The 24,040-nt window shown below is 42.1% G+C and overlaps 1 protein-coding gene across 1 annotated transcript in view; it reads right to left on the reverse strand.

Annotated features, from left to right (window-relative positions):
- The window catches only part of VPS37B (VPS37B subunit of ESCRT-I), a 35,559-nt gene extending 12,258 nt beyond the window's left edge, over positions 1-23,301 (reverse strand). The window contains 1 exon segment of the mRNA XM_029571102.1: positions 23,030-23,301. Coding sequence (XP_029426962.1) covers positions 23,030-23,134 — 105 coding nt within the window. The 5' untranslated portion in view covers positions 23,135-23,301.
- Between the last annotated feature and the right edge of the window lie 739 nt (positions 23,302-24,040).

Raw genomic sequence — 24,040 nt, forward strand, 5'->3', positions numbered from 1 at the left:
GATCACGTCACTCATTGCTCCCTTTTCCAGAAGGATAATGCATAAGGAAAACACTAGTCCTAGTATAGATTTTAAGTTCTCCATTAGTTACCTCTTTCCGTTGGGAAAACTGACCATTTACTTCTCTTATTTCCATTTTTTTTTTTAACCACAGTAAGATATCACCTCCTATCCCATGACTATCAAATGCCTTCAGAAAATCCAAATACATTATATATTGACTGGCTAACCTTTGTCCACATGCTCATTCACACCTTCAAAGAATTCCAATATATTAGTAAGGCATGATTTCCCTTCCCCATTAAACCATGTTTATTCATATCCCTAATAATTTTGAGGCAAAAAAAACCCACAAACACACACTTAGCTAAAATTAGCCAGACAAGTTATCTCAGATATTTAGCAGGATAAACATTCCACTGAATATCTGCAAAAAAAAAAAAAAAAAAGTTATCCGGCTAACTTTAGCCAGATAATTCCTAACCAGCCATTTTTTGCATATTGATGGTTAGGGAAGTTATCCAGCTAAAGGCAGCTGAATAACTTCAGCCTTTACTGGTTAGATTCAAAAGAATATAGCCGGTTAAGAGATAATACTCTTTAAAACAAATGAACAAACTGTGGAGCTCAAGCCTGGGGGCTCAAATCTCAGGCCAATGAAAGAAGTAAATAAGACGTGCCCTACTGGGTCGTGCTCTCCTCCACTCCCATAACAGTCTCCAAGTGTAAAATGGGTCAGCACTGCCCCTCTATTCCCAGTTAGTCAAAACTTTCCTTCATGCTCCCTCCCCACCACCACCACCCAGTACATTAGTGCAGGGGTTTGGCAGCCCAGTCCTCAGGACACACCTAATCAGGAGATGTCTGCATACAATGGAGGCAGTGCATGCAGGTCTCATGTGTTTATTGTGGAAATCCTGAAAACCCAACGACTAGGTGTGTCTGGAGGACCGGCTTGAGGACCATGGTGTACACTGTAATCCCAGCCATGTCCAAAGCTGCCTCAAAATAACCTCAGACGGCAACACTGGTAAACTTGATGAACTCAAGACAAGCTACATTCAAGTTGCAACAATTGATAGGAAAATCAGGGATTTAACTAGTTTCTAATTAGTATCCAAAATATTAACTAGTTATCAATGCAACCATTTGCTGTCAAAAATAATTACTGTTAAAAGAATTTTTTAAAATTTATTTTATTAATTGCCAACCAATTTCATTTTAGATTTTAACATTATTTATTAAAGGAGGAAAGACCTCAGTACTGGCCGAGGATCTGATTGAAATAACTGGCCAAAAAGGTTTGAGGCAATCACCAATCTTTTTACCTCCTATTTTTTTATTTTTAATTTTCTTAAAAATTTCCTTACTACATTATTAAATCTTCAATTCTTTACTGACTTGGTGTATCTTCTTTTTGTAATTCCCATTAAAAGTGATAATACTCTTTTGGAATTAAACTGTGATTTCAAAAGATATTAATTTTAATGTGATGTTTCAACGATCAGAACAGCAGACAATCTTCAGCTAATTAGCTCTATAGCCCCAGTTCTATTGATCTCAGAATGAAGGAATTTTTGACATTCAGAGCCCAGTTACAAGAACTAAGCATTCACTTTACTACAATACACATTAAAATAACTCAGCTGTCCTCTAACTTAAAATAAGTACTGCTGAGAGAACAAGAGAAAAAGATTTTCATTTAATTTGGGGGCTCTAACATTATAGCACTTGAAATACAATCCCCACAATACCAAAAGACAAAAAAAAAAATTCCAGAAAAACTATACATACTACAGCTTTAAATATAACCCATGAGCGTTAGTATCATTTGCAAAGCAAAACAATTCAGTGTGTTGTGGGTGGTTAACCACCACAGCAGAAAAGTACCTAAGTGCAACTAGAAAAGTGAGGGTTTCTTAAAATTAATTTATGATAGGTACCAAGTTTGTGCATGACAATGTTTGGTACTGCACTATAATAATAATAATAATATGTTTCATAAGCTGTAACCGAATCATCTGATGAGCTTTCTGACTCAGCTGATGAAATTACAAAGAGCAATTCTAGTAAAATGACCCTTGCAAGACTCCTCTTCCAAATGAAACTGGAGTCTCTAGGGCTGCAATTACCACTTAGCCACCGAGACATGACAGTGCTGCTTAGCTCTTCTTTCACTTCCTGGAAATCTGCTTCTATCTGATGAAAGCCATATACAATCTCACTTTGATCAGGTCTTTCTAAACCTACAGTGCGATAAATTGCTTCAATGGCAAAGCAAAGCAGCCAAAACTCTCCTCAAAGGAAACCACATAACACTACAAATGTGTTTTTGCAACTCTATTCCCACTTCAGATTTAGAGCAGTGGTTCTCAACAATTGTGTGTCACGAGGACCAGGTGGGTGTGACTGGGCCCGGGCAGGAGCTGGCAGGCTTCTTTAACAGGCATAACAGGAGGCAGCTCTCCTCTTCCTGGCCCAGGACGCTGTTCCCACCACCTTTACCCAGTTCAGAATGAAACACCACACTCTCCTGTGCTTCCGGGCCCAGCAGGACACCAAATTTGTCTTCCCTTGCGGGGCCTGGCAATGATGCTGTTGATGCTCTTCACCCTGTAGGGCTCTAAAAGCGATGGGAGCACAAGGGACAGAGATGCATGCAGAGGGATTCTTAGGTTTTTCATTCCAGTCTGTCGCCACGTTTTTAACTCTGTGGTCTTTTATTCTGTATTTGAAGGCTGGTCTGCCTTCTGTGTGTGACCAAGGTGAAGAATTCATATAAGTCTTAGTTTTGGTGTTTTCTCAATAGGATGTGCACTTGTGGTACATTGTTCCCTTTCACAGGTAGGGCCGTTGCTGTTTAAGTCCTCAGGGATAACTGTTAGTATGGCAGGTTTGCTATACATGTGCTAAGTGGTGGTGGTGGTGGGGGGTGGGGGTCAGGTTTTGTATTATTTTACAATGCGCCTGGTAGTAGAGGGAGTTTGTGTTGCTGATACAGAGATGAGATCAGAATTTTGTTTTTTTTTTTTTTTTGTAATTTATATTTTATTGGAAATTTATATAAGACAGTGTACAACCTCCACTTTATCGTGCTGCGGAACTATAAACTGCTCCCATATATAAAACAACAACATTTATGGAACTGTCTGTTCCTCAGTGACCCCCCCCCCCCCTGCACAACCATCTAGAAGAACACAATCAGGTAAAAGACAAGCAAAGAAAGTATGTATGGGACCCCCTGGGAATTAGTCTGCCAGATAGCCCTTGAACACAGACAAAGGGCCAGTACTATATATCAAACATGGGTAATACACCCTCCTTAATCCTCGGTGGAATCCAGCCATGTTCTCAGCGGTTGCCATTGCATCCGTTTCTTCTGCCGCTCAACAATGTTAGCTTGTAGTGAGTGAAGCTTATTCACCCGGGATTTAAGATCAGCAATTGCAGGGACAGAACTCAACCGCCAACTTTTGGCTATCTCGCATCTAGCCGCAATAAGTAGCAATGACGTGATTCGTCCCTGCTCACGTGTACCCTCTATTGGCGATTTAATAATGCTTGTTCCGGCGTTAAAGTGAACCGTAGCCCCGTTATCTGATTATAGTGGTATTATTAACTGCCAGTAGGTACTAAGGTGGGACATGACCACCACATGTGGTAATAGGACCCAATATGGCCACAACCCCTCCAACATTGTGGATCCTTAATCTTAGAAAACGGTGATGCGGAGAGGAGTCAATACCACCGCAACAACACCTTGTAGCTGTTCTCACTCAAAGCAGCATAGGGAGAGCTCTTCTTTGTACCAAGGAAAATAGCGTCCCAGTCAGCCTCCGATAGAGACCTTCCCAAATCCTCCTCCCAAGCCCTCATAAAGGCTGGCTTGTCTTTGGGGTCTTGTTCATAAAACTAAACTTGCGAAATTGCCCCTTTCAATTGTCTGCCTGGGCACACCAAGCTCCATTGGTCTTTCCCATTGCTAAATCATATTCCATCCGTTCCCTCTGCATAAAGTGGCGCAGCTGTAGATAATAAAATACATCTGACTCCGGTAGGAGGTATTTATCTTGTAAGCCTTTAAAGTCAATCATCTGTCTACCATCCCACATTTGTTCTATATAACTAAGCCCTTTTTCTTTCCATGTACGGGAATACGTGATTGACTCCCTGCCGGGAACCGTATGTACTGAGACTTCAGTACTATAGAAATATCGTCGGCTACCCACCAATTTCTCTTTCCATTTGTCCCAAAATCGCAAAGTATTGCTAGTCGCTGTCGCCATATTTGGGTGTGTGCCAAGTATCCTTGGGCTGCCATATCAACGATCTTAGCGGCGCTTTTCCATCCACACTTGTTCTATATCCACCCACTGTTTTTGTTCCCGTTTCCTATGCCAATCGAATATAGGCCCCGAATTTGCGCCGCCATAAGGTAACCAACTCCAAATTTGGGACCCCCAATCCTCCCCTCGATTTGGGCCTCTACATAACTGCCTGTGCTATTCTTGGCGGCCTCCGCTTCCAGATGTAGGAAAAAATTCGGCGCTGCCACTGCTTCAGCATCGCTGAGGAGATATGTATAGGTAGTGCTTGAAATAAATAGCCCAGGCGTGGCAAGATATTCATTTTTACTGAGGAGATCCTTCCAAACCAGGATCTGTCCAGATCCTTGAATATTTTGTATGAGTGGTGGGTAATTCACCTAAAGAGATCGTCCAATATTATTGCTATTAGAACCCTAGATTATTAATTTTCTTGGTGGCCCATTAAAAGGGAGTGGACTTCTTCAGATTTAGGAGCTCGCCCTCCGGTACATTCAAATTAAGATTTCGACTTTTCTGCATTGAGCGTGAAACCTGACACCTTTCCAAATTCCTGCAGAGTGTTAAGTACGCATGGAGTGATGATCAGGCCGTGTTAGCGTAAAAAGGATATCGTCAGCAAACATTGCCATTTTGTACTCCCTATCCCCACGGGCACCCCCCTCACAGCATCACTGGCTCGCACTTGTATTGCTAACGGCTCTAAAAAGATCGCAAATAATAGCGGCGATAGAGGGACCCCTGTCTTGTTCCCTTTGAATGTTGAAAGGCTCGGAGTAGGTCCCATTGACCTTCACTCTAGCCTGTGGGTCTGTGTATAGCTGTTGAATCCAATTTAAAAAATGAGGCCCGACATTCATTTCTTCCATAGTCCTAAACAAAAATCGCCAATGACCATGTCGAAAGCCTTTTCCGCATCCACGATAAAAACACTGCCGGGAGGCCCTCGATGCTAACCCTCTCCACCAAATCAATAATTTTCCTAATATTGTCAGCAGCCATTCTGCCGGGTATGAAACCGGCCTGATCTGAGTGGATTAGGCGTGCTATAATTCTATTTAAGCGGGATGCCAAAATCTGGCCAAGATCTTCAGATCCACATTTATAAGCGAAATGGGCCTATATGAACCGCATTTCTTCGCATCCCTCCCCGGTTTGCCCAATATGGTAATACCTGCTACATTTGCCCCCTTACACAGGGATTGACCCTCTCTCAGGGAATTGAATAAAGCTTGTAGTGGTGTTATCACTACTGGCGCCATTTTCTTGTAGAACTGCGGGGTAAACCCGTCGAGCCCTGGGGCCTTATTCGCTTTTAGATCTTTAATGGCCTGCTGAATCTCCAAGAGCGAAATCTCACCGTCCAAAAAATCCCTCTCCGCACCCGAGAGGGAGGGTATCGAGATATCCCCCAAATACCTGTCAATTTGGGCATCTAATATGTCCGGCGCCGCGGAATAAAGTTTTCCATAAAACTGCTGAAACCGCTGTCTAATATCCGGCGGTGCAGTTAGGGCTTGGCCTCCGCCCCCTCAATCACTAAAATTTGATTTTGCATCATGCGCTGCTTCAGATATCTGGCCAGTACACGACCGGACCGATCCCCCCATTCAAATTTTTCCTGAGAAACCAACTTAGCCCGTACCGGTCAACTCTGTGTCCGCCATTGCCCTTAAGTCTCTCTCTAGCCCTTTGCAGTCTGGCATAAGTGACTTTTGAGAGGGTTTGTTATGGGAACTCTGCAAGAGCAGCTATTTCAGCCAGCACTTGTTGCTTCTCTTTTTGAACTCCTTTTTTTGCAGTAAGATCCCCGAGAAATTAGTGTCCCCTTACAACTGCTTTCAAGCAGTCCCAAACAACCGCCGGTTGCCCAACATGATTTGCAAGTATTCCGCTACCTTTTCCTGCAGTGTGTTACTAAAGTATCATCTAAGAGCAGACGAATCATTCAGTTTCCATGGGCAAAAGCCCCTTTCGGTCTGGGAAAGAGCCACTGAGAGGCTCATTGGGGCGTGGTCCGACCATACTATGTGCCCTATATCAATGCGGTTAACTCTGCTAGCTATCAATTTGTCTATTAGAAAGTAATCAATCCTAGTATATGACTGGTGGGCAGAAGAAAAAAATGTGTAGTTGCGACTTGTTAAATGTCTTTGGCGCCAAATATCCAGGAGATGCCATGACTTCATAAGAGACCGTAGGCTCCTCCGTGCTAATCCCGTACCCCTGCCACTGCCTCCTGAATTGTCTAACAATGGGTCTATGGTTAATTGAAGTCTCCCACCAATATCAATTTCCCATCCCCTTCCTTGCGCAGTAATTCATCCACCCTATCAAAGAAACTCTTTTGATCAGTATTCGGAGCGTAAACATTTACCAATGTATATAACTCCCCCTGCAGTTCAAATTTAACCAAGAGGTATCTTCCATTTTCATCTTCTATATGTTTGTGTATATTATAATCCATACCTTGTTTGAACAGGATGCACACTCCTGCATATTTACTGTGCTTATGTGCTGCAGAGAAAAATCTGTACCAAGCCTGGCCACGCGAGCATCTGCTCGCGTGGCCAGACATATTATATCTGCAGACTGGAACTCCTTGTCTTGCCTTAACAGCTGACGTTTACGGGGTATGTTTAGACCCTTCACGTTCAAAGAAAAGATTTGTACAGCCATCAGTAGGTATTATTTGGGAACACCATTCCAGCGCCATAGGGCTGTCCCCCACAGGTGCCACCACCCTAACCGCTGAGTTCCCACACAGTGCTCCCTGTGATCAGCCTCACATATCGAATAGTAGGCAGATTCCCTGGTTCACCCTTTCTCAGTGTCCCCCCTAGTCCCATAACGCCCAGTGTCCTCTTTATCCACGAACCCTGGTCGTCTGTCCCTTCAATTCTGTGCACCTCGAATTAGAATTTTGTTTTTATATGGTGAGTTGTACAGGGAAATATCCTAGTTCTGCTCTTGCATGCATAGATGGGGATTCCTATGGATGCAGAGCGTGTGTTTATATTTAGCCCCATAACTGTCACAGGTTCAGTATTTCACACGTGAGCATCATCTGTGAGGTGTGTCTCCTCAGAAAAAAAGGTTGAGAACCACTGCCCTAGGAGGATATGTTAGAGGATTAAAATACCGGAACAACATAAATAAGAATATTTGACTGTTGAACTGTTGAATTACTTCTAAGAGGTCATAAGGTTCAGAGCAGGCAGACTCAGGAGTAATAAAAGGAATTATTTCTTTATGGAAAGAAGTGATGAATGGAACAACTCAAAAGTGGAGACAAAACAATTTCTAAATTTAAGTGAGCATTGGAAAGGCACCAAGGATCCTTAGTGCCGAGATCGTGAATGAAGCAGACATTCAAGTAATCTGCAATATAGGAAGGAGGGAGTAAATAAGCCTTGCTGTTTTTCTCTATCATCATAGTCTATGGTTGTATGAAAGCCCTGAGTAGTCCGTGAGATAATCCCACATTAATTCAGCAGGAACATCCACTTGCAGTACAAGGGAATTCGACAGCAACAGTACACGCCTATGGCAACGAAACTGCCCCCAGTGATTCCTGATACATGCCAGCAAAGGAAAAAAAAAAAGTCACCAGCAGGAGCCATTTCAAGCATGGTGCCCTTCCTGAGGCTGCTCAAACCTCAACCTGGCTGCTTCTACACATTTTCACTTCCCGCTCAAGTTTTCCTTTTGGATGATCTTACACTTTTTAGCTTCCTTTTCATTTAAAAAAAAAAAAAAAAAAAAGTGTATACACATGCATAAATTACCTTCCCTGAATAAATGTCTGAAATTCCTGTATGGCTTGGCACAGCAACTGCCATGATTTTATTAGATTCATAACAGTAGATGCTACGAAAGGAATAAAAAACAAAAACAAACAAAAAAAAAAACTTTAAACAATATTTCTTCAGGAATTAACTACACATTTGAGAAAGGGGGGGCTTAATTATTTTCTTGTTTCAACTGACAACGTATTTTTTTTTCAAGCCCATCCCACTTCAAACATCTGTTCCTCACCCCCCCCTGTCTAACTTGCCTTATGAATTATGGAGTTTTGCTCTTTTCAGCTCCAAAGACAGGCTGAAGAGCTGCTTTCTTTCTTTGCTGAAATACAAGAACCAGCTTTTATCTGCCTGCATGCCTTCATCAGGTGAAAGGCTCTTTTATCAAGCAGCTAACCTCAGAACCCTTCTCCTAGAGACATTACAACAAAGTTCCACACCTTGCTATAGCAGAGAACACTTAATATCAGCACTGACTGAATTGAGTTTGGTGGGGTTTTTGCTTTAAATAAATAAGAATGTGCAAACGTAAGCCTGAAGCTGTGTTTTCAAACTTGATCTTAAATGAATGTGAGTCTAGCACTACTTATTAAATGTGTATATCACCGACTGGCCTTACCTTGAGGGAGAAGACGATACTGCAGTAACTGTACTGTATCATAATTCCACCTCTGCATATATATTTTTATTTTTTTTATTTTTTTTTTTTAAACAAAGCTTGCTGTCTCTCACATGGTATGGTCAATGCTTTTGGCATTTTTAGAAAGGGTGTATTGTGTTATCTGAATTATTTAAAAACATACCAAGTTTTTCCTTCTTCCATGGTAGCATTACCTACAGTGCCTGAATTTAATCTGCTTTGAAGTACTTGAAAGGCAGAATATAATTCAGATAAGTGGGGTGTAAACTATTTCAGTGTTCAATGCATCAAACAGGATAGCAACATTTACCAGTACGTTAAACTAAATATACATTTATAACCAAGAATGCGTGTAAGAAATTACAGAGCTAAATCCTGGTAATACTATAAGGCCCTTGCATAAAAAATTATTTTTACAGTTAAATATTGTCTTACAAATTGGTCAAAGTTCTTAGTCTAGAACTTTTTTTATTAATTAAAACACATTTGTATGTTGTTATTTTAGGCTTTAACAAATTTTTGATTTCTTCCATTGCTGGACCCTCAAAACAATTGAAAATTGATACTTTACATAAAGAGCAGAATTAGAGCATTTAAATATTTCTTCCTCTGATCAGAACACACCACTAATACTAAATTAAGCTGTAGAGAACTACAGAGCAGTAAAACATGGACAGGTTTTACTTTATGGTCAAATTTTCATGTTTAGTGAAACAGAACAAAAACCACACACACTTTGTGGTTTGAGATCAGGCTGAGAGCTCCCGAGCATCTCTGCAGATTCACCACTTCATTTCGGTATCAGTTTCACCAAAAATGGTAAAGAAACACACACTAATTCCAACTAAAAACAGATTTCAAGACATTTAATATAGGACATAGTAACATCACACCAATCACCTTAAACAATTCTCTGCTCCTAAGAGCTTGCCTCTTCTAAAATAAATTTCTCTCTCTGACATTTCGATTTCACCAAGATGTTCTGTTCTTAGCACTGATTTCTTCTGGATTGCTAAGGCTCAGGACCAAAACAAAAATTAAAATCCACCATGAAACAGATTGTTGTACTTGAAGAGGAGAAAGTCTGTGCATTGATACTGTCCAGGATTACATCTGCAAACTAACAGTTGAATATAAAATAGGTATGGACAGACACCTGCCAAGTGGTGGGTGCAGTACAGAATGCCACACACACACCCCAGTGAATCATGAAGAATCGTGCTACCCCCATGTTGATATAGCACCATAGGTTTCCCGTTCATTATACAATTATGGTTTATGTATAGGGTTTCATGCCATTAATGAGGTTAGGCCAGTTTCTCTCTCCAATGTTTAACCCCTTATATCTCTTTGCAGAGCCTTCAAGAGCTAACAGTACCATCCTTGAAACAAGCACATATGCGAGAGATGCCGCACTGTGCCTTTCCAGTGGTAGGGCCCACCATGTGGATCTCTGCCAGCTAAATTACAGTTGGCACCCGATTATATTCAGTTTCGGAAGAAATTAAAGCCTCAGTTATTCTCCAAAGCCTTAGGGTGAATACTAATGTAACATCTCACAGTTGGCCTTATTAGTCCAGATCCGGTGGGGTTGTTTTGTCATATTTGCTGTCTTTTATATGTTGTTTATGTTATATGTAATTCACCTAGCACAACTGGTCAGCTACAAACAATATTTTAAATAAAATAAAGTACCCACAGAGTACTTAGTTATAAAAAATACAGCAATCAAACATGTTTGGTCTCCAAAAGGCTGTAGAAGAGAAGCGATACAGAAGGTTGCAGAAAGATTATAATCTTAATATTTATTTATTTTATTTATTTAAAAACTTTTCTATACCGTCGCTAAGTTAGGTACCATCGCAACGGTTTACAAACAGGCACAAATAATGTATGTATATGTATGTTATACATTCTAACAGGTGCCAAATAAATACGGTTACAAACTCTTTAATAAAATCAATGTTTGAATAGTGATGGTCAATTCTGGGTGTGTTATTGAGATACTCTTCATATTTATGTTAATATGCATTTTTAAGGACTGTTAAAACTTCATTTTCAATTGCACTTCTCTGTCTTTTCTCTCCTCTTCCTCCTTAACCTCCCGTTTCTTTAGGAAAGGCTTGTTTGAAGAGCCATGTCTTTAAGGTTTTCTTAAAAAATTTGATATCACTCTGCAATCTGATTTCGGTGGGCACTGTGTTCCATAGGATGGGCCCTGCCAGGGATAGGGCCCTTTCTCTTACTTGGGTTAGTTTTGCTGATTTTACTGAAGGGATTGTTAGTAGTGCTTTATTAGCTGAGCGAAGGTTTCTTTGTGGGACATGGACTCGAAGGGCTGTGTTTAGCCAGTCTGCTTCTTTATCATATATTAGTTTGTGTATGGTGCATAAGGCCTTGTATTTTATCCTGTATTCGATTGGCAACCAGTGTAAGTCTGCTAATGTTTCAGTTATATAATTATAATTATTGCAGTGACATCTACATAAGAGACTGCCCTCACAATCCAGCATACCAGAGCTCTGTGCTCTGGCATGGAAGAAGCCACGAGTCAGCACGTGGCTTTAGATTTTCCTCAGGACCAAACAGATTAGCACTCTGCATTTGCTGGTGTACACACACACACAGGCATCTGGCCAAAAGAAAAATCAATTACTGTGAAAGATCACCCTGGTGCATCTCACCATACATCCACTTTCTCAATTGCCAAGTGGCATTCACTTCATTTCCCATAGGCTTAAATAAACAGTGCTCTGTTAGATATTCGGTGCAATAGTAAAAGAAATATTTTTAAGTAATAAAGAAAAACTTGAAATATTAGGAATACAGTCATATATTATGCTTATACTCCTATTTCTTACTATTACATCATAATAAGAAATTTGCGGGGGGAGTATATTCTATTATTAGAGGAATTATAACATATCATTCAAGAACAAAGTAGGTGGACGGCTCAATACATCAATATCATTTTATGCCCCAGTATTATCATTTGCATTGCTATGTCTTCTTCCTTCCAAGAACTGCTTTAAATGCTCAGGAATAAAAAAGATAAAGGTGTTGTTAGACCATTTAATAATACAACGGCATGGATAACGAAGTGTAAACTTTGCACCTATTGCTGTTACTTCAGGTTTCAGAGCTAAGAATTCTTTACGTCTGATTTGTGTTGGTCTAGCTAAATCTGGAAAGTTGGTTCTTTGTAATTATTATTGTAAAATTGCATAAATAAATAATAAAAAAAAAAAATAAAAAAAAAAATAAACAGTGCTCTAAATAGTTTTACAAGTTACAAGCAAATCACATTACAAAACTAAAATTCCTTTATCTGTTGTATAACTCGAGTTTGCTAACCATAAACAGTGTTTCCATAGATAGCAAGACAAATTAGCCATTACATGTGGGTGATGTCATGCGGCAACACCAAACGGACTTCTCTCCAGGCTAGGACTTCTCTCCAGGCTAGTAGAGCTCTGCGCGTGTACAGGAATTTCTGCGCAGGCCTTGCAAGCCTCCTCAGACAATACCAGAGTTAAGCTTAGGTATGTAGTCAACTCTCCAGGAGGTGGGCGTTTCATGGCTAATTCATCCTGAATCTAGGGAACACACTTTTTATGGTAAGCAAACTTGTTTTTACTATTGATAAGCAGGCTGAATTAGCCATGTGGGGAGGCGAGTCACAAGCTGAGGGTTGCAGCGGAGCATTTAATAAGTAACCCAGACACCACTGAGAAGAGACTGTACTAAACTGCTTGCCCAAATTTACTGTCACTCTTTGAGATGTTATCAAGACAGTAGTGAGAAGTGAAGGTATAAACTGAAAACCAAGTTGCAGCTTTGCAGATATCTTTTATGGGCATTTATCAAAGTTGAACAATAGAGACGGCTACAAACTCTCACTTGATGAGCTTTAACAATGTCCGATTTGTAGTCCTGCTAAAGGTGTAGCAGGGATGAACGCACTCAACCTACCAATTAGGCAAGGTGCACTTAGCAACCATTTCCAGATGATTAGGGTCATAGGAAACGAAAAGCTGATTTGTTTGACGGTGTGGCTGAGTTATTCTTTTGTAATACTCCAAGGCTCGTTTACAATACAGAGTATGGATTTTGCCTTCATGAGCATGTGGTTTTGGAAAGAATGTAGGTAGTACCATGGATTGATTGATATGGAAAGCCAAGACCACCTTTGGAAACATATGAAACATAGAAATGACAGCAGAAGACCACCAAATGGTCCATCCAGTCTGCCCAGCAAGCTTTCACACTTTTTTTCCACACTTTTCTGTTATTCTTGTCCCTTTAAATAACTTTTTTGATTCTATTTACCTTCCACCCCCACCATCATAGATAGCAGTGCTGGAGCTGCATCTGAGTGAAGTATCCAGCTAACTGGTTTGGGGTAGTAACCGCTGTAATAAGCCAGCTTCTCCCACACTTGTTTATCCAGCCTGTGAATTCAGTCTTTGTTAGTTGTTTGAATATAAATCCTCCTTTCATTCCCCCTGCCGTTGAAGCAGTAGGCTGCGCTGGATATGTATTCTAAGTGAAGTATCAGGCTTGATTTGGGATAGTAACCGCCGTAACAGGCAAGCTACACCCATGCTTGTTTTACCCAGACTATGTAATTCAGTCCTTGTTGGTATATGTCTGAATATAAAACATCTTTTCTTCATTCCCCCTGCCTTTGAAGCAGAGAGCTATGCGGGATATGCATTGAAAGAGAAGTATCAGGCATTTTTGGTTTGGGTAGTAACTGCCCCAACAAGCAAGCTACTCCCCTGTTTTTATGTGGATGCAAATCCTTTTTTCAATGTTTCCTCTTGCCGTTGAAGCATAGAGCAATGTTGGAGTCACATTAACCAGGTGCATATTTATTGAATAAGGATATTAATCTCCAGGTAGTAGCCGTCATTCCCGCAAGCCACCCCCATGCCTCTTCTCATTCACATCCTCTAGACTTTATTGATCCACAGTATTTATCCCACGCCCCTTTGAAATCCTTCACAGTTTTGGTCTTCACCACTTCCTCCACAAGGGCGTTCCAGGCATCCACCACCCTCTCTGTGAAGAATACTTCCTGACATTGGTTCTGAGTCCTCCTCCCTGGAGTTTTAAAAATCGTGACCCCTGGTTCTGATTTTTTTCCGACGGAAAAGGTTTGTCGTTGTCTTTGGATCATTAAAACCTTTCAAGTATCTGAAAGTCTGTATCATATCACCCCTGCTCCTCCTTTCCTCCAGGGTGTACATATTTAGAGATTCTTCAATCTCTCCTCATAAGTCAGTCATTCTATGAAGACCATCCACCTTTTTGGTCGTCCTTCTCTGGACCGCCTCCATCCTGTCTCTGTCCCTTCGGAGATACGATTTCCAGAACTGAACACAGTACTCCAGGTGAGGCCTCACCAAGGACCTGTACAAGGTGATAATCATTTCTGATGTTTTTTTCCAATGGAAAAGGTTTGTCGTTGTCTTTAGATCATTAAAACCTTTCAAGTATCTGAAAGGCTGTATCATATCACCTTCCTCATTAAATTTATTTTTAAAAGAATATTCTAAAAAAATATAAATTAAACAAATTTTAGAGTAGATTGTTTCCACCATATATGTAATAGATACGTAGGTTTTTGTGTGTGGTTTTTAAATAGGAGAGGCCTGTAAAGTGGCTCGATACTTGTCTGCACAATTCCAGATTGAGGCCTCCTGGGAGAGGAGCCATGATCTCATTCCTCTTGGTCTTTTGACATAAAACATGTCCACTTGGCAGGGCTTAATTTGTAGACAAAAAGGAAGTGGAACTGTGGAGTGGGGGACAGAAATTAGAATGGGAGGAAGCAGGGCCGGGTATGACCAGGGTTAGTAGCCAGGTGTGAACTCTCTCCTACACACACACACACACACACAGTAGCAGCAGAAGCAGTGAGGCAGAGGCATTCACCCTGGGTCTGAACATCATTCTAGGTTTCTCACCAGAAATTAAGTTCTGGGTACAACACAAAAAAGGGTTGAATTAGCATGTACGAAGTTTGTGAGCTCTGGTGCTTACCAACGCCAAAGGGTGAAGCCTTGACAACTGGCACTACTGCTCATAAAAGTTTCAAACTTGTGCTAATTTGAACCCTTTTTGTGCCTGTGCTTTGCTCTGCAGTATCTGCTTCACCTCCCATTCCCTGTAGAAGAGAAGGGGAGGGGGAACAGGAGGGAAGGGGATGGATTAGCATGTAGAGTGACTTTTCGGCTCTGTCTGCTCTAAGCTCACCCTGCCACCTCTTCTTCCCTGCAGGCTGCCTGAAGGGGAGGAGCTGGAGCAGAACACCCCTGCTGCTCTACCTCTTAAAGTCTGAAAAGAAGTGGTGGAACTACATTCCAGGCCATTCCCCCCACCCCCCCTCAAATTAAGCCCTACCCCTTGGTTGTTGGTTTAGATCAGGATGCTTTTGCCCTGAAAAAGGTACATGAACATAAGCAGTGCTGATTTGCTACTGATGTTCCTTGGGAGACCAAGCAAGTGCCCTGGGTGCACCCCCCCCCCCCCCCCCCCTTATAGAGGTGTCAGTGTTAGTAGGGAAGTGAGATGAAGAGGCACACTCTCCTGAATGACATGAGGATATAGCCACTACTCCAGCTCCCGAGCCATAATCCAGAAAATCCTGACTACTTTGGATGGTGGTTGAGTCACCTAATCCCATTGGGAACATGGGCCGCAGTGAAGATAAAGATGAAGTCGAGTCAGAAGGACCACTGCTGCCAAGACTAGAAAGGATCTTGCCTTTGTTCACTGAGAGGCAAGCAATCGGCAGATCAGGGTGTGTGTTAATTGCTTGATCTGAAGATAAAAATGCTCTCTTGCATGGATTCTATTCATGCGCCAGTGAACTTTATCTCTGAGTAGGGACTAGGTTTGATTTCTTGATCAGGAAGCCTAAACTCTGCAGGAGGGAGATTGTTTTGCACAGAGATTTGATGAGGTTGGTCTGAATGTGCTGTGATTAGTCAGTCATCCAGATAAGAGAAGACCCAAATCCCCTGGCATCACAAATGTGCTGCTACTATAGCGAGAGATTTGGTGAATACTCTGAGGTAGCTGCCAGACTCAATGAAAGCACACACTAGTGGTAGTAGGCAGAATCCACTTTGAACCCAAGGTGCACCAACATGAATGGTGGATGAGTATGTGCAAGTAAGCATCCTTAAGATCCAAAGCACACATCCATTCTTCTTTCTAAATGTATGGCAGAAATATGCTGAGGGAGTTCATTTTGAATGTCTGTCAAAGGTCCTTGTTCAAATGCCTCAGATCCCAATAGGCTACAATCTCCCACCCCTGACATTTTGAGGAAATACCTGGAGTAGAAGCCTTGCATATGTTGTGATATAGGAAGGGACTATCACCTGCTGTAGAAGCATCTGAATCTCCATGCGAAGCTGTGGCAAATGTGATGATCCAGCTTGAGTCCTGAATGTAGTAGTTGGGAGAAACCCAACTGTACATAGACTGCACAATTTGGAGGATCCAAGGGTCCTTGGTTATGTGGCGCCACCTGCTCAGGAAAAACTGAATTCTGGCCCAGAACACAACAGATGGCTGGGGATTGGACAAAGGGGTCAAAACCTGGGTCCTGGCTTTAGTTGAGTTGGATCACTCACTGTCTTTTTTTTTTTTTTTCCTTCTATGCCATCTCGAGGGCAAGGCCCCTGGGAGAGGGGGAAAAAGAAACCACTGCTAAGAACAGAAAAATATGCTATCAGTGGTTCCTTTTTCCCCCCTCTCCGAGGGGCCTTGCCCTCGAGATGGCATAGAAAAAAAGAAATGAAATGAGCAAGTTCAAGCAGCAGCAGTCCTGGGCTCACTATATTGAGGAGCTTCCTAAATCTCTCAGCATACCCTCCTCCCATAGAGCAGCATTGTCTACCTCACCAGGAAAAGAAATGAATGCTGGCTCTTCACAAACTCCCCCTATCGGCACAGGCCGCAGCTAAGAAAAGATGTTAGGAAAATACATATCTGAGCAAGTACTTGGACAAACAATGACTGAGGAGGCTCACGAGACAACTCCCGAACATACTCAGAGTTCAAAGCTCTATTAGCTTGAAGAGAAGTCTGTTCTACCCCACCAGATGACATCTCTCATGTAATGGCTAAATTTAACCTGCATAACGACAGAGGGGAAAAAAAAAAAAAAAAAAAAAAGCTCTCCTGATCTAACATCTACTTGGTTACACTTTCAGCAATTTAAAGAGAAGTTTGTTACTGCAAATATTGAACAATCATAAAATACATTGTATGTTCAGCTCACTGAGTTCTACAAAGATGACTCTGCAAATACTCCTTTGCACTACCAATCTATTTTAAAAAGTCAAAGTTTATTCCTCAGAAGACCATCTTAAAACCTGCATGGATTCAATTAGAACAAACCACAGAAAGAGATGTCCAACTCCATCCTGAACGGATAGCAGGGATACACAGCATTTAGACAAATTGCTACTGCTGACAATTGGAAAGCTGGTACTTGTACAGAAGTTAAAGCATGCTTGGGATAGAAAGAGCACAGAAGTGAAGGCAAGTGGGGAAATAGTAGGGACAAGGAGTCTATGCACCCAAATCACATAAAACAGAGGGCCAAATAGGGAGGTAGAGAAAGCTACTGAGGCAAAGCTATGCTATGATCAACATGAAACTGTGGTATTCTTTGATGTAACCTGGTAGGGGTAGGGAAGGAAGAAAGAAGTAAACTACTTTACATGAGTTAAGGCTGACCTTACCATACTTCCCAGCAAGCAGGAAGAGGGCTCTACTGCAGATGGTCACATTTTTACAGCCAATAGCAGAACATATCCATGGGGGCAGGGAGGGGTGGTTCTTAAGGAAAGGCAGGTAATGGCAACAGAAGACAGGCTTGCAAAGGTAGAGTCAATGGGACAAAGGCTCATCTGTAGACATCCATTGTGTTACTACTATGTGAATGGCAAGCTCCAAATTCATGTTAAAGAAAATACCAGTCTTCTGCTAATCCAAGAAACTAAATTAACAGTTTTAGTATATTTGGGTGTATTTTGGGAAAACAGAAACTTAATATTTTCATGCAATCCACACGCTGCACTGGCATCAGTAGCATGGGATCTACTTAGTGTTTGTTTGGGTACTTACCAGGTTCTTATGGCCTGGTTTGGCCTCTGTTGGAAACAGGATGCTGGGCTTGATGGACCCTTGGTCTGACCCAGCATGGCAATCTCTTATGTTTTATGACTACAAATTAAAGAAATGAAAACACAGGCTGGCTTGGCAGCCCTGCCATTCAGAGGACCTGGGTTCAATTCCTAGATCAGACCTCCTTACAGAAAGAGCACGCAACCCTTGAGAGAGGAGAATCTCAGCCATTGCTCAACGGTAACCTCTACCAGAGGTTGGCCACAAACTGGCGCTGTGATGGCTGGGCAGTCTTAAAGAAAGCTCATGGTGCTGGATCCCAAGCCTGGTTCCAAATAAGTTGGAAATATAACAAGAGGAGGAAACTGAGGGGTTTAAAAAAAATATATAAAAAATTTGAGGATATGAAGGTAACTTCTGGAGAGCAGCTACTAGAAACTACCAGTTGCAGCCAGAAAAAATACCAGGCAGCAAAGAGAAGTTTAGTTCAGCTTGAAAAACATTGCTTCATAAAGATAAAAACGTAAGATGCAGTTTAGGAAAGACGATACATACCCTAAGAGAATCAAAAAGTATGTTTTTCAGCTATGAAATACTTCAAGTGCCTCAATTGAGCTAAAAGAATAAAACTTAATTTGGAAGCCTGGAAGCAGATGTCTGGATGATGTGGCCAGCCCAGTGAAACAGGTGTCGGATGATCATTGCCTTGATGCTCAAGGTGTTTTGCTTGTAAGAGAATGCTAATGTTGGTGCATAACTTCTGATTAGACTTTCCCAAGGCAACAATCACTACTGATTAAACCATTGAAAGGCGGTAGAAAGAACAGATACAATCAGCTCCAGTTTATTTGCCCATAACTCTAATACATTAATGTGCAGCATCAAAAAGATTGACAGTCAGTCTGTATGATAACGTACTCATCTGAACATTTTTGGATAGCATCACTGGTTATGATTGCACACAGCACTGATATCCCATCATTAACTGATAATTGCATCAGAGAAACCATGGTAACTACCATACGCAATGACAGAAGATGAGCTAATCTGATATTGCTAAGAATCTGACAGAAGACTCCCACGCTCACCTAGCCTGCCCATTTCTCCGTTTCCACACCACAGACACTGCATTTTGCAAATCTTAGAGAATTAGACTAGTACAACTGCATATCGTTATTGTATTTGAAAACAGTCGCACCTGTATCCAGCATCGGCAAGTGGCAAGACTGGACTTTGTTTACATATCATAAAATTCATTCCTTTGAAATTTAGTCAACTTAAAGGGCAGATCTTATGAACTGCCAAACCAGATACAAATGCTTTATATCCCCTGAAAGCAGAAAAGCAAAAACTAAAACTTTATTGTAATGATGCCAGTTAACTAAACAGCATGCTTTAAGTCTCATAAAACAATGTTGCTTATTTTTAATATCCCAAAATGGTTGACTCAGAGACCCATTTCACTTATTTTCCATTTCATGTCTTCCAACAGTTCTTAGGAACAGGCCATGTGACTTTTATCCGAGTCGAAGCATAAGGGTTTATTTTCAAGATACCTGCAAACCTTAGACTATTATTAAATTTATGAAAAGAATCATAAAAATAAACACTTATTTTAAAAAAAAGGCTCAACTTTGAGCTGTACTTATGCATTCAACTATCCTACCAAAGAGCATTAATCTGATATCTAAAAATGAGGGCCAGCCTCATGTTCAAGTTCGATTTCCAGCTCAGGTCTTCCTCTCCCTGTGTCAGCCAGGGCCGGGGATGCCATGGAGGTAGCACACAGAGCCCTGGGGGAAAAGAATCACAGTCATTACGCAATGGCGATGCCAAATATAAAATTATGATTGCAGGTGCATGGTGTTCACCTTGAGGTCTAGCACAGCAATGACTGGATTAAATAAAGTGGGAAGGGATATTAAAAAGGAGAAAATATCCCTGCATAGATGCAAATGAAGGCTCAAGGTGCCGAAACTCAGCTCTGCTTCTGATTTTGTTGAAAGCCCAAAGAAAGGAGGAAAAAAAAAATTTACCACCTACAAGGATATTCAATATTGTTGAAATGTTTCAAGCAGATCAACGCATCTTTCCTGTCAGTTAGGACAAGATAGTGCTATCTTTCTTTTTTGGGTTTTTTGTTTTTTTACACCTTTCAGTAAATATGTACATATTTTCATACCTGCTCCAAGTCTAAAGAATATACAGGAATGTAAAATAAAGTTTCAAGGAAGTTATGTTTTATTTACACAGCAAATTTCTCCCAAAATTTAGTCTAATCCAGTGATTCTCAACATTTTTTCGGTTGAGACACTCCTGACAGATGGTTCTCACAGGCGTGACACTGCTCATTATAATCTACGGTGGGGAAAAAAAAGGCCCTGTATTACTTTTATTGTTAAGAATGACACAAGGGAAAAATAAGAGTACTCTCTGAACATACGTTATATAAATAGTAACCCTCCCATACCAGAATAGCACCAACCTCCAGCACTCAAACAGTAACCACCTTACCTAAGAAAAGGCAATAATGAAAATATTACACCAGGCCTTAAGACTCCAATACTTCTATAAGGAAAATGGAACAAGCCAGGCTGCTATAGAGCCCTACCCAGAAACTATATGCAGCAGAATACCTCACCTCAATCACATGTGCAGACCCTCACTTAAAGAATAGAGACCATAAAGCATAAATACAAATATGCAGTCAAAAAATGAACTGGAAACCACAAGCCAGAGTCTCGGTATGCAGTGCAACAAAGGAAAAAGAGAAATAACCAATCCTCAAAGTAAAGCAAGAAATATAAAATCAACAGTAAAACCATACTAATAAAAAGAACAGATTTCAAAATAGCTGATGAATGGAATATCCAATTAAAAACTCATACAACATTTCTAGACATCTATAAAATATTTCAAAACAGCAGACAAAAAGACCCAATAATTAAAATTAAGGATTAAAAAATGCTCTGATTTCCAGGTACCCTGAGATTATTGTGAATTAGGAGGAGGGGGGAGTTGTCTGCAAATTTCTCCCCTCTGTGTCACACACATGCTCTCCCTTCTCACTTACATAGGCTCTCAATCACACAAATGCTCTCTCATACACAGGCTCTCACACAAATAGGTTTTTAATCACAAACTTACATACATGCTCACACACCCCCCACTGAGCTAGCAGCAGTAACAGCCTCCTCCTCTCCCAGCCCTCACAGCCTCGTGTAAGGAGTCCCATCGGCCACGGGGGCTGACCACTCCTTGTTTTGCTTCAGGCTGACACTGCTGATTTTCTTTGGGCTTACTTGCAGAGACTTTACCTAACAGGGTCTCTTCTTCCCGCATGTGCGGCCGCTGCACTTCACTTCCTCGTCTGGGCCGTGGGGCAGGAAGAAAACCATGCTGTGAGTGCCAATGACACCAGCTCTCCTGCCGCGTTCTGCCCAGGCTTATAGCCCAGGCTGAGGAAGAGTTCCATTTTGCTGGAGTATGAGTGGCCAGCGAAGGACCAGGAAGTGTTGTGACACACCACACCGGTTGAAAACTGCTGGTCTAATCCTTTATACATACATACGGCTTCTGATTTTAGGTTTAACCGATAAATACGATGAAAAAAAAAATTGCTGTTTATTAGATAACATCACTTCCCCATATACTTGCTCACCCTCCCTTGGATCATCTGATTTTGTTTTTTTTTTCCTTTTCCACACTGACTCCTCAACTGCACAAATGGATTTGATTCTACTAGAAAAATGGTAGCTGCACCAAAAAAACAAAAAACAAAACAAAACACCGGCACCGATTTCTGGTGCCAAAGAACCCCTAATTAGCTATAAAATAAAACACACCTAAATTTAAGTTTAACACCACCTAAAATCAGAAGCCCTACATAAAAAATTAAACATGAGAATTCTGCATGAATGCAGTGTATTATGACAATTTTCAGTGGTAATAGTACTTCCATTACACCTAATTCAAATAGAGGTATATTGTTAAATATTTTATACTATTTGCCATTCAAGTTGAGTATCTACATAAGTTCAGGGAATTTGTCTGGCAAGGGCATCAGTATCTCAATACGTTTATGCACCCTACTGATGTAACTTAATGCATCCAACTGGCCATTTGCCAAGTTGTCAACTGAAAACCTTTGTTTGCCCAGCTGTTCCACACCCAGGATATCTCAGCCTATCACAACCTGTTCCCACAGGACCATCTGAAATGTATTCACCTTAAACAGATCAAAAGTTATTACATGAAAGCAAGCTATAAAACTTGATTTTATAAATACATTTTGCAACTTCATGAACGAAAGAGTGGGGTGGGGGGGGAGTCGTGTGTTCAGCTATGAAGTCACCAAGTATGACTACATGATGTATCACTACCATTGTGTGAATTTAGCAACGGGCAGAATTAAGAGCCAATATGCTCCTGTTCTCCTCAATAATTAAAAAAAAAAAAAAAAAGTCAGACTAGCAAACTAGAAGACTTTGCTTTAAGCCTCTCTTGTTCCAAGCATCCAGCATCTTAGCAACACTTTCCATACACCACAGGCTATTGCGAGTGCTGCGTGTCTCACGTCCCACTGTACAATACCTCCCTTTGTCAATCAAACACACGGAAAAAGAAAAAAAAAAACACTTAAAGGATAACCTAGATCCAGCAGAACAAAGCTTGCGCCCCTCCCCGGGTCACCGCCTTCACTATCACCCACCGCCTCGATTCTTTCGCTTTGCTTGGAAAACTTGTCCCAAGTCCGGATCAAAACAAAAAAAAACCCTCAAACGTCTCTGGTTTGAAAGCGCCCCCGACAGCTCCTCACGGAAAGCCTGGCCCTGTGCCCGGGAGCCGGAAGTGCCCAGTTTAATTCACCGCTCTCCGGGCGGACGGGGCTGACAAGCACCGGGCTCCCCTGGCGGGGGGGACGGACGGACGGACGGCTGCCTGCTCCCAGCACGAAGGAAGTGGCGAGCACGGGAGGGTGAAAGAGGAAACGGGGCAGAAGCGGGCTACACCCGAGGGAGGCCGGGCACAGCCGCCGACTCCTCGCTTTGAGGGGGGAAGGGCGCCAGGGAAAGCGCAGGCCTCCCGGCAGGCGCGAAGCTGCTCCTCACCTCGTCCGTCTCCTGCGCCATCTGGTCCAGCTTCTCCTCGTCCTCCAGCAGCTCATTCAGCTGCGTCAACGAGAGCGAGCCGAAATTACCGGCGCTGGCCGACATGTTGCCGCTTCCTCGGCTGGAGAGGGCGAAGGGGGGCTCCCAGGCCCTCCTCGCGCCAACCCTCTACCTCCTTCCCTTGCCGCGACCGACGCCTCCGAAACCGGAAGTACAGCGGCTTCTCCCGCCCCCGGTGGGTGAGGGAGGGAGGAGGAGATGACGTCAGCCCCCCACCACCACCCACGGCGCGGCAGCCCCGCCCTGGGATTGGTCGCTCGGCCCGCCGCGGGTAACCCTGGCGCCAGCGGCTTCGAGGGCGCCCAGCACGTGCTCTGCGGTGACGTCACAGCCGGGTCCTTGCCGTCATGTTGGAAGGGGTTCGCTGGCCCTTAACACGCGCAGAGGACCGTGGTTGAGTGTAAATTCACTTTACCTGCGGGCTCTGGGTTCGATACTGAGGACCAACATATTTTATTAACTCGATTGCTCCTCCATGGTATCAAAGGCCTGGTCTACTAGCCATGGTCTACTAGCTTTCTTCAAAATATGAAGGATAAATTGTCTTCACCATAGATATTGTATTATGGTGGTGTTCTCCATAACATCGCCTGTATTGGTCACCTGTCTTGAACCACATGCTCAAGTAATTGATTGGGTAGACAGGTAGATAAAAATGGGCTGCTGATCCTGGGGCAGAGGGTCATAGAAGGTGGCAGTGACTAGTGCCAGAAAATAATTTGAGAAGGGGCGGGCCCTTTAAATTAAAAAATACATGTACTTGAAAATGTGCCTGTAGTTTTGTGTTTGTCCCAAAAAAGCAGAGAGAGAGAGAGAGATGAAAGGAGCTTTGGCTGGCTGTTTGCAGAACTACTGCTGCAGGCAGATTTTTTTTTGTTGTTGTTTACCTCTCAGAAGGACAATGCGTGATGGTAAATGGAACTTTCTCTGAAGAGAGAGCGGTTTTAAGTG

This window comes from Rhinatrema bivittatum, chromosome 11 (genome assembly GCF_901001135.1).
Source record: "Rhinatrema bivittatum chromosome 11, aRhiBiv1.1, whole genome shotgun sequence".
NCBI classification, from domain to species: domain Eukaryota; kingdom Metazoa; phylum Chordata; class Amphibia; order Gymnophiona; family Rhinatrematidae; genus Rhinatrema; species Rhinatrema bivittatum.